This window comes from Sebastes fasciatus, chromosome 22, assembly GCF_043250625.1.
Source record: "Sebastes fasciatus isolate fSebFas1 chromosome 22, fSebFas1.pri, whole genome shotgun sequence".
NCBI lineage: Eukaryota > Metazoa > Chordata > Actinopteri > Perciformes > Sebastidae > Sebastes > Sebastes fasciatus.
Genome location: NC_133816.1, coordinates 15522534 through 15536727, shown reverse-complemented (window position 1 = coordinate 15536727; position 14194 = coordinate 15522534). Strand labels below are relative to the sequence as shown.

At 41.1% G+C, this 14194-nt stretch overlaps 1 protein-coding gene across 8 annotated transcripts in view; it reads left to right on the top strand.

The window, feature by feature from the left end:
- ablim2 (actin binding LIM protein family, member 2) overlaps positions 1-14194 on the top strand; it is an 84651-nt gene that overhangs the window by 61696 nt on the left and 8761 nt on the right. For 2 of the 8 annotated variants that reach the window (XM_074623554.1, XM_074623547.1), the window contains exons 9-19: positions 333-374; positions 878-955; positions 1081-1224; positions 1905-1937; positions 2151-2268; positions 3605-3910; positions 8069-8170; positions 10005-10058; positions 12538-12575; positions 12773-12881; positions 12970-13028. In XM_074623554.1, the coding sequence (XP_074479655.1) occupies positions 333-374; positions 878-955; positions 1081-1224; positions 1905-1937; positions 2151-2268; positions 3605-3910; positions 8069-8170; positions 10005-10058; positions 12538-12575; positions 12773-12881; positions 12970-13028 (1083 nt within the window). Of the gene's footprint in view, positions 1-332; positions 375-877; positions 956-1080; positions 1225-1904; positions 1938-2150; positions 2269-3604; positions 3911-4546; positions 4619-8068; positions 8171-10004; positions 10059-12537; positions 12576-12772; positions 12882-12969; positions 13029-14194 lie in introns of all 8 variants that reach the window. The other 6 variants (XM_074623552.1, XM_074623550.1, XM_074623548.1 and 3 more) reach the window with 6 other exon arrangements.

Sequence of the window (14194 nt, the reverse complement as noted above, 5' to 3'; positions counted from 1 at the left end):
TATTTTGAGGTTGAAGCATTTACTGAAAGTCAGCTTTAGACTATAAATGTCTGGATTTATTAGGACTATGCAGTCTTGCTTTTAAGATCAGTTGCTTGAAACAGAGGCTATAAAAGCTGTCAAGTTGAGTCCACATGCAATTTGAATAAAATCACCCTCCGTTTTAAGTATTTAGGTTAAAAGTATTAAGATTACAAATAGTTCCAGCAGCATCTAAGAGTACAAATGGTAGTAAGCATTATGCATAAGCAGCCGCCGCAGCCTCCCATCCAGTATCTGCCCTTCCTCCATCTCCCATCCACCCTCCTCATCATAACCCCTCTCCTTCCCAGAAGCAGGTCCGGATACAGTTCAATGAGGTCCCTGAGCAGCAGGTTGGTGCTCCTGTACCGTACCCGCACCTACCCAAACCCTCACCCAACCCACAACAACCATCTGCTGCATGGGTTGATCTATACTACTATATATGTGTGCTTCATGTTGAGCAGCGGCTCTCTGACCGCTCGGTGACTGATGATGCTGTAACACGCTGCTCATCAGTCTGTGCATGAACACTTTAAACGAGCAAGTAGAGATGAGTGATGTGTGTCGGTACCTGCATCTGTAGGATTAAGATATATCACGTGGATCTGAAGAGGGTAACAGTCACACAGCTTGACACACATAACTGATGATCAGGCCTGTGTGCTTTAACAATAACTGTGATTGGTGCTGATCGCCCACTAATAGCACCACTGTGTGATACGTATGTATCTATGTATGTATCTTATATTTAGGGAATGGTTTAAAGGACTACTTTAACATTTTCAAATATACATTCAGTCATGTTTTCTCTCTTTTACATAATTATAAATGGAATTGTGTGTGTGTGTTTCAGGTGACCCGGACTTCATCTGAGAGCATTGCTTCAGTCCCAGCCTCCAGCGCCTCGGGCTCTCCCAGCAGAGTCATCTATGTAAGCTGTTTCCTGCAGCATTCTCTCTATACAAATGATCTGTAGTAATATTTTTATACATAAGAAAACATGTTAATACATGGTGAATAAATGACGAATGGTTTCTCCTCTCTGCTCTCTGCCAGGCCAAACTAGGAGAGGAGATGCTGGACTACAAGGACCTGGCAGCCCTTCCAAAGACCAAGGCCATCTATAACATCGACAGGCCTGACATGCTGTCCTACTCTCCATACGTCAGCTACCCGTCTGAGGAGAGGCACTACGGAGAGGTAGAAAAGCCTCACAGCTCTCTTGTCTTTCACTCCTTCTCTCCTAACTTCACTCCTCTAATCCAGTGGTGGAAATGACACGATACGCTCTAAATCACGCTCCATGCAAAATCTTGGCGAGGAAAAACTGTCATATCTGCACTAGACTAATATTGGCTGATATTAGCTATTTGAATATATGTATACATCTAATTTGAATAGGTATATACCACATACAGTATATTCTAATATGAATATCCAGAATGTGGTGAAAACAAGAGTGGCTGTTTTTCTAAGAGATTTGATCGATCAACAGAAGGTTGCATTGCTTTTCTATCTCACACTCGATGAAAACCTGACTTGATTGAGCAAACTTTCTCGTTTTGCCAGATTTCTTTTTGCTCATTTTTCACCTCGATCCCTCCATCATCACCCCCCCACTCTGACAGTGAAGTCAGTAACAGTCATTCATCAGCACCACCATGCTTGTTTCTCTCTCTCAAACAGCCATTCCCTTTGCAGTGCAGTCAATGTCTCATAGCGCTTCATTCAGCTCACCCATCCGTCAGGGCTGTCCTCGCGGTGGACGTGCTGACTCACTGACAGCTGAATGATCACGCTCATGACTGGATGCTTAACTCATATAACCTCACATATGAGTTAGTGCTAATCATTGGCTTTCTCCCCCTCTTCATTTGCAGTCCCCCCAGCTGCTTTCTCCTACTCCTACTGAGGTAATATGATGCACTGTCTCACTGTGGATGTCACTCACCCTTCCTCAGTGTAACACGCCTTCATCAACTTTGCTGATTCCTGTTTTTGAATTAACCTGATCTGCTTTTGGGACAGAACAATATCCATAGTTCCCCTGACGTATGTGTTATTTTGACGTGTATTTTCATCGAAGTGCTGACATTTTTCATTCTTCATGTGTTTTGTGCGTCCAGGGCGATGGGGAGAAGTCCCCCCGTCAGCGGAGGCCCTCTAGCCCCAGCTCCAACAGCTCCCTGGGAGGCTACGGACGTTACACCCCGTGCCGATCCCCCCAGAACTTCAGCCGACCAGGTATCCACCTCACGCACACATGACACACAAGACCATCATACATATATTGCTGTTGTTACGTGAAAAGTTTGAGTTTATATTTCTGATTTTTGAAGGATCACATTACCCATGATTCTTGTTATATTACGCACACATCGCTCTGTGCTCTTGCGTTTATTCTTCTTAGTGAATGATGGGGAACACGATGGTTTGGGAAAAGTGTAGTGTATTTAGGAGAAAACATCTGCTACAAATGATTCATCACTTCCTGCTGGTGACAATACCCAAAACCAGAAATGAAATGCTCCTCTACAGCTTGATTAAACTCTACAACCCCTTACATTACACTTTCAAAAACCCACTGGATGATCTGAAAACTACATGGCTGTCAAGTTTACTATTTTTACTTCCTGATAACCTTTTCCCCCTGACGACAGCGGTTCATTGGATGATACGTTATGTTCAACCACTGTAAATATTTACTTTTCATTGCTTAAATGATGTATTTATAATTTATCAAGAGTCTCAGAATCCCTACTAGGAATTGTACTGGCCTAGGACCAGTACCGACACTCCACTACCTTGTAGTGAAACTTCCTACACTGATTTTTCAGCCAGCAGAAGGATGTGCTGGAGATAGTGTGAAACTGCTGCTTTACGACAATTTCAATGCACACACATAAATAGTTACCGTTGTATATAAATGTAAAAAACAATTCACGTATAAAAAAATTATTTTCACAAATATATATAACAGATATTTCTTGTTTTAAATAAATGTTAATAGAAATCCACAAATATATGTATTTAAAAGTAAAAAAACAAAACATATTTGGATGTTGTTCCATTTATATACATCCTGCATTTAACTGCTTGTCATGTGTGAACTTGGCTTTATTTATACTCTATAGGCAAATAATTTGGGTAAATTATCTAGATTATGTATGCAAGAATAATATGCCAAAATCAATACGTATCTTATATCTCATATTTCTCAGTGTGTCATCTGCATAGAAGGTTATTAAGTAAACACTGGCGAGTCACTTGCTTGGCTTGAAAAGTAAATGTTATTTAAAGGGGAAGTCCATCGATTTGACACATCAAAGTGTTTCCAGATGTTGGAGAGTACGACTATGTAAATAAAAAAAGGCCTCTCATTTGTACACAAACACAATATTATGATATTATTATACTTTTCTCACATTTACATTACATCTTTGAGATCAATATTTAAGGCTTCACTGTGTTTTCCATGCCAAATTGCGAAAAAAACAACCTTAACAATACAGAAACGTACTACCTTTATATTTGTATCCATTGACTCAACATGTTTCCTGTGATCTGATTGGACATTCAGGGCCTGAGGTATACCTCGGTGGTAGACACAGCAGCCAGGCCCGTGACTCCAGTACTCTCCCTTTGCCTCCAACCCTCATGGGTGCCATTAAGTACCCGTCCACCTGGGCCAGGGACTCATCTTCCCTCCCAGTGTACTATTCTGCTGCGGCTGAAGGGAGTGTTGGTGGAGGTGGAGGTGGTGGTGGTGGTGGTGGCGGCACGTACTCACCCACACCAGTAGGTGGCAGTACAGGCTTGTCTTTTCACCTAAACCCCACCACCCTGGCCATGCTGCAGCAGCACAACTACATCCCTTACATCAGAGGTATCAGAGCACGCTGAGACTGAGACCTGGTCCAATACAGACAACGGACGACTTGCTGGAATCATTGCTGTTGTCCTTAGACAGAAACAAAAAGCCTTTTCAAGAACTACCAAAAAGCTAATATTTAAAAAGGGGAGACCCCAAAAGTGGGGTTTCCAGTGTGGTCCCACAATGAAACAAGTTTCCCAACAGCAGCGAAGCGCCGTCCTCTCTGTATTTGACTGAGACCAAAGGTCCTAAAAGAATGGAGTGCTGTGATACGACAATTGACTTCACTCGGCATGGGGCTGTGGTGAAGCACCAAATTAACCATGTGTTGGAAACTAACACCCCGGGTCTCTCGGGTTCACCATAGAGCCATGAGTCATAATAATGGGAAACAGAACGCCTGATCTGGTGTGCGCTGCGTTTAGGGTCTATAACCACTGTTTGATCACTCATGAAGATTTATTTTCCTCATTTCTTGAACCAAAGCCATGAAAACTGCTAATGCTATTCACCATACCACATATTCCCTGAAATCAACATCACAAACCGGTACTGTATACATTCCCTCTGCACGCTGTAACCCCCTGCAGAAAGGCTTATCCAACCACCTCCCTTTGCTTCATCTTCTCCCCATCCCCCCCCCACCAGGGTTCAAACAGGACCCCCTACCTGACCCTAAACCTAGGACATCCCTGCATCTCAGTTTACCTCCTCCTAACGGTAAAACACCAGTAGTCTTTCTCTTCTTTGTGTCCCCCCTTCCCCCCCTCCCAGTGGAATGGTCAGCAGGTTCTGTGATGTTGTCCGATATCGTGGTGTTGGTACATTAGTAGGACCGCTCAGAGGTCTCATTCTGCTTGCCCTGTTCACGTGTGTCTGTGGACGTGGTTGTTGTCGTGCATGGTTGACCCTGATACATACGGCATTAGGAGAAAAGGTTAAGGGGGATTTCATTTTTGTGCTTGTCTGTTCAAATTGTTGACCTGTTTGCCTGCCTTTGACCTTTAATCTACCACGTTGTTTTTTGCTGAATGAACACTTGTTCGTTGTCGTGTCAAGACTTTTTTTCCTTTTAGTGTCAACCTGCTTTCGTCCTTGATTTGAATCTGAAGGCGAGTGCAGACTTTGTGTTTTGATGACTGATAAAAAGACACTTTAAGGTTTGCAGGCAGGGGGACAAGAACGTTTTTTACGGATTATACCAACATGTTTGATCTGCAAACCAAAGAGATAAAATATAGAGATTAGTCAGCATCATTACCTTACATCTGGTGTATTCACCATCTGCAAATGTCATCAGCACTGAACAAATAAGAGTAATTAAAAATACACCATCAGTTTAAACAACTATTCAGGAAAGTATGAATTTTATTTTTGCAACTAAATTATATTTATTATTATTATTATTATTATTATTATTGTTATTATTATTTTTTTTTACCATACAAATTTAAGAAAAATCCGTTGATTTTATGAAAGAAGACAGACTCACAAAGATACCAACCCAACATACATTAAATTTAATTTAATTTAAAAATAAATAAATAATAATAATAAAATAAATAAATAAATAATGAAAAATAATAATAAAAATGATAATAATGAGAAAATAAAATAATAATAAATAAATAAATATATTCTTAATTTAAACAGATCATTACAAATAAATAAATAAAAAATTTTTTTACAGTGTGACAGTTCAAATTTTGAATAAAAAGTGACAGCCGTAATTTAAAGAGTTCCTACAGCACCAAGACGTTCTCATGTAGAGTGAGAACTTTTACAGAACCTTACAGCAGGAACATATTTTTCTTGACATATGCCTGCCTGGACCTTTGCTGATTAAAAGGAGGAGATACAGTAGAGAGGGGAAACAGCACGAGCTTCCACTTTGCACAGAAAATCACGAACACGCGGTCCAGGGGTTTTGGTGGTTTTTCCATGACAGGGTGGAGAGGGCTGAGAGGGGAGTTCTCTCCGATGGGGAAGATGAAAGAGAGGAGGGGGGGGGGGAACGGAGGAATGAAATAGCTCGAGTGGGCCAAGCAGTAATTTGGGGTCTGGTTGCCAGTTGCAGTGGCATGAAACACAGTGTGCGCCGCTGGCCTTGTTCAGGCCCTGGCGGTTCCTAACACGCCGTGAAAGAGGGCTATTTGTTTTCATGCAACAGGCTCATGCTTTAAAGAGCTATCAGGTTTCCTCCTAGAAGTCACTGTGGTAGTAAGCAACACTCCTATTTAGATGTGTTGTCTAATGATGGAAATTGAGGGAGAGTTTAGGATGCAAGGATGAATAATGCATGTTTTTATTTCCCTGATTTCTTCTTAATGATCCAAAACCCGTCTTTTATATCTTGTTATTGTGTAATTGGTTGTTGATTAATGAATGGCCTCCACCTTTTTGTCGAATGTGTAATCTGTTCACATGAATTATAACGCATCTCCTCCCTAACTCTCCATCACCACCTACTAGCTCCAGATGTTTTATGGAGGACCTGCCCTACATTTAGACCTGCACTAATAGTACTTTGGTGTGTATGTGTGTGTGTTTTTTTAATGGGCATGTGTGTGTGATTGTGTGTATGTGTATAGGAGATCACTCAGACCGGCACTAACAGCACCGCTGTGTATGTCAGTGATCTCATCCACTTGCATCCAGATCGCTGCTGATGGTTCCTCTGCGTCTGAAGGGAGGAGAGTGTGTGTTCACTCAGCTAACACTCCCAATCTCTCTCTCTCTCTCTCTCAATCTCTCTCTCTCTCTCTTAATCTCTCTTTCTCTCTCTGTTTCTGACTCAAAACTCTGGATGTAGAGTGTTTATTTCGTTTGGCCTGAAGGGTGTCAGTGACTCCATCACCCAGCCTGCCTGTGATGTAACACAATGGGGTGGACCCCGGTTGCGATCATAGATACACAACACACACATGCAATGCAGTCGGCAAACTGTCAAATAAAACAAATACACATAGGGTAGCTTTTAATGGCGTTCGTTTGGCACCTGCACTTAAAGGGGAACACCACCTAAATTAAGAATTCCAGTATGTTATTTCCATGGCCTAGGAAAGTTCAATCAATATTTGTGAACATGAGCTCCTCTCTCTTAAAGCCAGAAACCAGAGAAGTTAGTCGTGTTGTGATGTCATAGTGTATAAAGTGTGGAGCTGCTCCATATACAATGAATGGACCCACAGGATGTTTGTTTTCTTTTTTTATACTTAAAGTGGCAGATTGGCAGTATATTTCTGGCATCATTGGGCAAAAATGCGATATTAACCTTTCAGCATATTGTAATTCAAGTGTTCTGGAGAGATAACTAGACTTCTGCACCTCCTCATGGCTCTGTTTTCAGGCTTTAAACGATCTAGTCCGTGACGGGAGACTTTGACCAATCACAGGTCATTTCAGAGAGAGAGCGTTCCTATTGGCTGTGCTCCGGTCATGTGACCAGTACCTTCGAGCCATCTCAACCTGATCTCAACATGGCTGCTGGGTCACAAACTTTCTCATTTTACAGCTAAACAGTACACTACAAGATGATTCTGAAAACATTTGAGGAGAGAAATAGGCATTAACGTAACATAATATTGATTCATATTTGATCAGCGCTGCCTAGTTTGACCGTTTGGTCGGAGTTCGCGAGTGCAGATAGAGAGACAGCAGATCTCAGGTCAGCTCTGACTGCTTGTTTTCCTCCGGTCTGTGAAATCTTGCAGATGCTCATATTTGCTCCAATCTCGCCTACTTCAGCTTTAATGAGCTGTATTCTATTGTAATGTTCTCAGTTGTGAAACAGAAAATGTTCCCATACAGTCAGAACATTCCCCCGGGTGCTCTCAGCGTCATGTCGAACATCTTTTTCAATTCATAGGTTGCGTCTGAAATTCCATACTAACATACTATTTAGTAGCTAAAACAGTCACTTAACAGGTCAGTAGGCCAAAAATTCAGTGCATTTGTTCAAGACATTGACAGTTAACGGCTGGGTTATCAAGTCACATGCATCAATACGATAATCACAGCTTCATATTTGAGCGTTATTAATATGCTTACTTTAACGCTGCCTTTTTGCCCTCCCCCCTTCATCCTTTGTTTTCTCCCAATCCCTTTCCCAAACCCCCTTTTGCCTTTTCTTATCCAACGCCCACCCAACCCTGTCCTCCCCACCTGGAGGTAGTGAAAGTGGTCGGAGTACCCCCAGCTTATCCACCTATTCTGATGGCAAATCCCCTTCCTCTACATACGTGGCTGCTCCCCGGCATTTCCACGTCCCAGGTAGGCCATAACCGCACCGCTTGGCTCGCAACTCAACTTCTTTTCAATTTTTTCCTACATCTTTATACATTCTGTAGAGTAGACTGTCATCAGCGAATCGGAGGTGAATTTACAAGGTAAACTATATGAGACGGTAACAAAAAAAACAAGCTTTCCAAAAAGAATTGGTGCCAATGTTTACTATTAGAATCTCTTGTATAAGTGTTATTAAATGATTTGATTTGGTTTAGGTTACCAACCAGTACCTTAAAAACCAATCTGAAGGTTTCATTTACCTCCTGGTCAGTTGCATCTCTATTTCACCCAATAGTGATGCTGGCTGGACTGCATAACTGCTGCGTTGGTTAAAACTTCAACCCATGGAGGTTATGAAAGATCTTTATATGTTTAACAAATAGTTTTGACCAAATTAGACTTATTTTCCAGTGCATTGGACTCCAGGTACATGTGGATAAGTCTTGTGAAGCTATCAACATGTGTTGGATATGGGCCTTTGTGCAAGAACATTTTCGTATTTTTATCCTAAACCTCTCACTTTCAGAGAGGTTCAGTAAGTCTGATTCTGAAAAAAAAACTTGTGGTAAATAGCTTGTTTCAACTTTGAATGGCACTTCTACATGAGAAGATGCGTGTTTGTGGGATTTCATCATTGACATAGACGGTCATGTCCTCCAGTTTCATTACCAAAAATATGTTCCCTGAATCACTCGTTCGTGCCTCCTAAGATTGGATCGGTTCGTACGCGGTTCTTGCATGAGGCCCCATGTCTTTGTACTGTATAGTGAACAGTGCCTTCGGTTTATGGAGTGTATTCTGTATATCTTTGGACTCTTTTATTCCCTACCGTTTGCTAATTTCAAAGCAATTTTCTTTTCGACGCAGCAACGATCTGCCATGAAATTGCACCATTAAGTATTACATTTACACGCCATTTGGACAGGAGTTGACGAAACAGTATATCCTTCATTATTTTCACTGTCTCACAAATCTGTTTGATCCAACATATTGTTCCCATTGACTATTACACTGTCAGTCATGCAGAGGAAAAAAAAAAAAGCAGGTTAAGTGGAAAAACCAGCCAACGATTATCCACTTAATGGTTTTCATGGCCATCGTCCTTATTGCTTTTATATGGATATTGTTTCAGTTGCTGGCAGACACTGAAACAAGCCAGGGAAATGACCCCACGTGGGTTGTTTTATTGTGAGTCATGTTTCTGCCGTGGCTTTAATGTGTGACAGTTGTTACTAAGCATCTCTGTCAGAGACCTGTCTGGGTCCACTGACTCCAAGATGTATTAGATCAGCCTGAGGGGGAAAAACATACTGTCCACATTGTCCGTCACCTAGCAATACAGTTAATGCAACAAGACAACTTTTTTCTCCATTGTTTTGATGTTTATATTATTGATTTAGGGTCTCTTTTTTTTATTTGACAATCTCTAATTAATGCTAATAGAAGTAGACTGTTTGATGCCTGGGGACCATGTGTGGTTTCTGATATTACCCTTTGAGTGAATTGTTCTGCATCTATAACCTCCCATTCAACAAAGAACAATACATTGATATATTTTGATGATGTCGCATGCATAATATTAAAAGTGCTGATGTTTCTGATGTGCCATAATAAAAAAATGACAAATGTCTTGTGTTGAATCCAGCTATACTGCGGCCCCCCCCCGACTCCCTTTTTGCTTCTCCGAAATATCTCATCCCCTCAATAACTGCTAACTCATGCTTCTTTTTCTCCATTCTCTCTCTTTCTTTCTTATTTCTCTCCCTCCCATGTTGGCTTCTTCCATTTTCTTTCCTCTGCGTCCGTTTCACATCTTCAGAGACTCTGGTCAAAGATAATATCTATAGAAAACCCCCCATCTACAAACAGCATGGTACAGTCTACTTCCTCTTAACAGTCTGGTCTGGTCTCTGCACGATGTGTTGCATGTCGCCTGCCGGTCATCTGTTTATCCCACTCATTTAGTAGACTCTATGGATCTACATGCATACGGCTGGTGTGAGAGCACTGCACCCATTCTGTGTTATAAAATCAACTTAGACAAGTCTATCAAGGTTGAAAAAATTAAGATGCAATACAAAAAATGAATTTTGCAACCCCCAAAGGTTTTAATGAAAGAAAGCAAACCCTGGCCTCTACGGTATGTTGCATTTCCAACCGCACCCTAAAATCAGTGATGTCACAGGAGATGTTTTGCATTAGGTGGCAAATGCAAAAACCCATCTGTGGCATCACTGATTGCCAGATTTAAACATGATTGATAAGTTTCAACTGGCTGTGCAGCAGCAGTTTATGGCTGCGTGTGATGCAGTGTACATTTACCCTAATGAGAGGGAACAGAGCGTTCTTCCCTCTTGTTCAATTTCAATATCTGATCTGACAATTGCAACACTTTCAGGACTGATGGTCGGAATTGGGGCTGTTGGGTGTTTTTGCTCACCCCGTTCATGCATGTCTGCATTCATCTCACCAGCTCATTTGTCGGTTTTAGTGACGATGATGTGACTGTGATTTCCACTGTGAGTGGTTGTGATTCACTTTGTGTGGTGTCATTAGCGTATAGCACCGATCACTGTTTCAATCTATGTGTGTCTCTCTCCTAACCATTGTTTGTGTGTTGTGATATATGTGCACATGACGGTGTAACTCAAAACGCATCGACATAGGAGTCCGAGGAGCTCTTATCAGCTTTATCACCCAAGGAAATATTCACCTTTATTGAATATGACAAGTAAATCGGCTGCATATGGCATATAGTCCTACAGATGCAAGAAGTGGCTGTCAGCATCTTGATTGTATGCGTCCAAGCAGACATGAGGTCACTGACAAGGCGTCTGCCAAAAGAAATCTTGATCTACTTTGTTCCAAGTAAAGACTCCTAATGCGTTAACCTTGGAGATGTGTAAAGTGAAATTACGTGGACTGAATTTACAGTTACTTTTGTGGGAATTTGGCCCATTGGTCAGGATATCTGATACATAATAAGAGGGTTTTCAGTAAAGTTATCTAGATATAACTGCTAATGCTTTAGCATGCAGTATGTTAGGTGATCATATGTGTTTAAAATGTTCCTAAAGAAAGGAAAGGGAAGGTAATTTGTGCAAACAAATTTGTGCCGTCCAATTAATTTGTGCTCTTGGATTGTTAATTCATGCGCCCAAATTCACATAACGATGAACAATAGTAGACATTTTAACGTACAGTATGTTGAAGAAATGGCAAAGGTAAGACAATTTTTGTTCGACATGCAAACAGGCTAAGTTTGCAGGGGCTACCTTGTGATTGACAGGTCGCTACCACGGAGTTGTCCGTGTTTTCGTCTTATAACTTGAACCCTTTCACAGTGTGTTTTCAGTTCATGAAAGTTAATTATAACCTTTTCGGTCACCTGAAAATGTCGGTCGTACTTAGCTCCTATCTCTCGTGTCACTGCTGGTTGCAAATAACCAACTTGGCGACGGTCAAAATGCTGAACTCGAGGCTTCAAAACGGCAAACCAATGGATGACGTCACGGTGACTTCGTCCACTTCTTATATACAGCCTACGGTTTCGAGATTGCATTTCGGCCAATGTGTTCCACCTCTTTTGCTCTCCACACAGACTGTTTACCTGCATTGGTCAATACTACTCGGGACTACAAACGAAAACCAGAACACTTCCGATGCCAAAATCTTGTCCCGTTGCCTACAGATTCTACACGTCAATCTGTTTATAGAGATTAACAGCTAGTAGTATTGCTGAAATAACGTCCAATTCAGCATCACAACTATATAAAAAGGAGTGATGAGGGGACAAGGACAAATGTAGCCTAATGAGAGCTAGAATGTTCAATATTAATATGAAGGTATGAATCCAGACACCTCAATACAACACAGCTTCTAGCCTGTCGCTAACACTCCGGTTGCGCCTCACTAACTGACCAGAGTAGCTACAACAGCCTGCTTTTCTTAATTCATTGTCTACTGTAAGTTCACATTGATTGTTTCAGATTCATCAAACCCATTCAGTTGTTTCAATTTCATGGAAATCCAGCCATTTGTTGTCGTGGATCAAGGGGAAGTTTTGACCAAGGCCAGGGGTTCAGATCATTAACCAATGTTCTTACGTGACAATCAGTAATCAGTAGTTGTTAAGATATCTTGCTCTGGTGACCAATGGGTCAGACTCCATAAATGTCAGTGCAGCCCTCTGTTCACGTACAGTGTTGACACAAATGTCAGTGTCTATATCCACCCAGCTCGCTGTAGATGGCATGATGATGTCATGGTCCAGAGGTGATTTACTGTAGAGCAGTACGGAGGAGCTGAGAGGCAGATGTTCTCCAGCACATTAACATCTGCCTGTTTTACAGCTTCTAGAACATCCTGGCAGGATGGGGATGATAGCAAGGTGGGTCTGTGTGTGTGTGTGTGTGTGTGTGTGTGTGTGTGTGAAGCTCTTTCTTCTTTCAAGTCATTTTCTTAAACTTTACAAATACTGTACATCCATTTACTAATTTACTAACTCATACTTTGCCATCATCCATCACTTCTTTCCACCTCTCTCTCTCTCTCTCTCTCTCTGTCTCTTTTTCTCTCTCTCTCTAGAGGACCAGTTGGATGATACTGAAGGGTGAAGTTGATGGACAGATGGGTCCAGAAGAGCTGGATCCCCGCAAATCGACCTGCAGTCTGCCCACCGACACCTCCGAGCCCAGTGAGTAGTTAATCTCAAGTTCTCAAGATATCGACGGGTATAGCTCAAGCATGACATGAGAATGATTTTTTTTTTTTTATCTTGGCAGATTTCCCCTACAATAAGTCTGCATCCTTACCCGGCTATGGAAGGAATGGCATCTATAAGGTGAGCTGCCAAATCGGTGTGCCAGCACACATTGTACTGTAGTAGGAAAAGAGCACGTATGGTCCTTCCTGTAACTTAGACAGATCAGACAAAGACTGTCATTGAACAAGTGCTTGCTTTAGTCAGAGCTAGAGCCACTATTGGGTCACTTCAAAATTGTTTTAAAATATAAAAAGAAAGAAATATGACTTAGTAGACAAATAAACAGGCTCCCTAAGGAACAAACAGAGTAGTGCACATCAATGCAAAAAGTGGATTGCTGTTGATCAAGTCATTACTTTTTCTTTTTCAAAAATAAAAGGTGAAGATATATGCAGTTTTATGCCGCCCATACATGATCAGCAGTAAAATCACTCACTCTTTTTCCTCTGCCAATGGCCCTTCCGTCGCCCTTGCGATAAGTTTGAAGTGGTTAAACCTTGAAGGATGTTTACAACACACAGTTTGGGTAATAATTAGGGCCGTCAAAGTTAACGCGATAATAACACGTTAACGCAAATTTTTTTTAACGCCACTAATTTCTTTAATATTTAGGTTGTAGCCGACTCAGTTTCAAAGCTAGAGTGAAGACTGGTATATGAAACTAGAAGACCTACAGTAGAGAATTCATTGGTACTAACCATGTCATACTAGCTTGTCGTAAAGGAGGCTAAAAAATGCTCCAAAGTTATGCTACATTTTGGCGAGGAAAAACTATCATGGCCATTTTCAAAGGGGTCCCTTGACCTCTAACCTCAAGATATGTGAATGAAAATAGGTTCTATGGGTACCCACGAGTGTCCTGTGAGGCTTTCTGGAAAATAGTTGTCATTGTTTTATGTTGTTAATTGATTTCCAATAGTAAATATATACATACATTTGCATAAAGCAGCATATTTGCCCACTCCCATGTTGATAAGAGTATTGAATACGTTACATACATTTTGAACAGTGTGATTAATTTGCGATTAAACACAATTAATCATGGGCAATCATGTGATTAATTGTAATTAAATAGTTTAATCGATTGACGGCCCCAGTAATAATACTAGTTTGCTTTTCTTTTCTTTTCCAAATACTGTACGTTTGAGTAATTTGGGGTTTAGTTTCAAATCTGTCTGATCGTTTGACCCTTTGGAGCTATTTTTATTTATTTTTTATATATTTATAATTATCAGAACTGATAA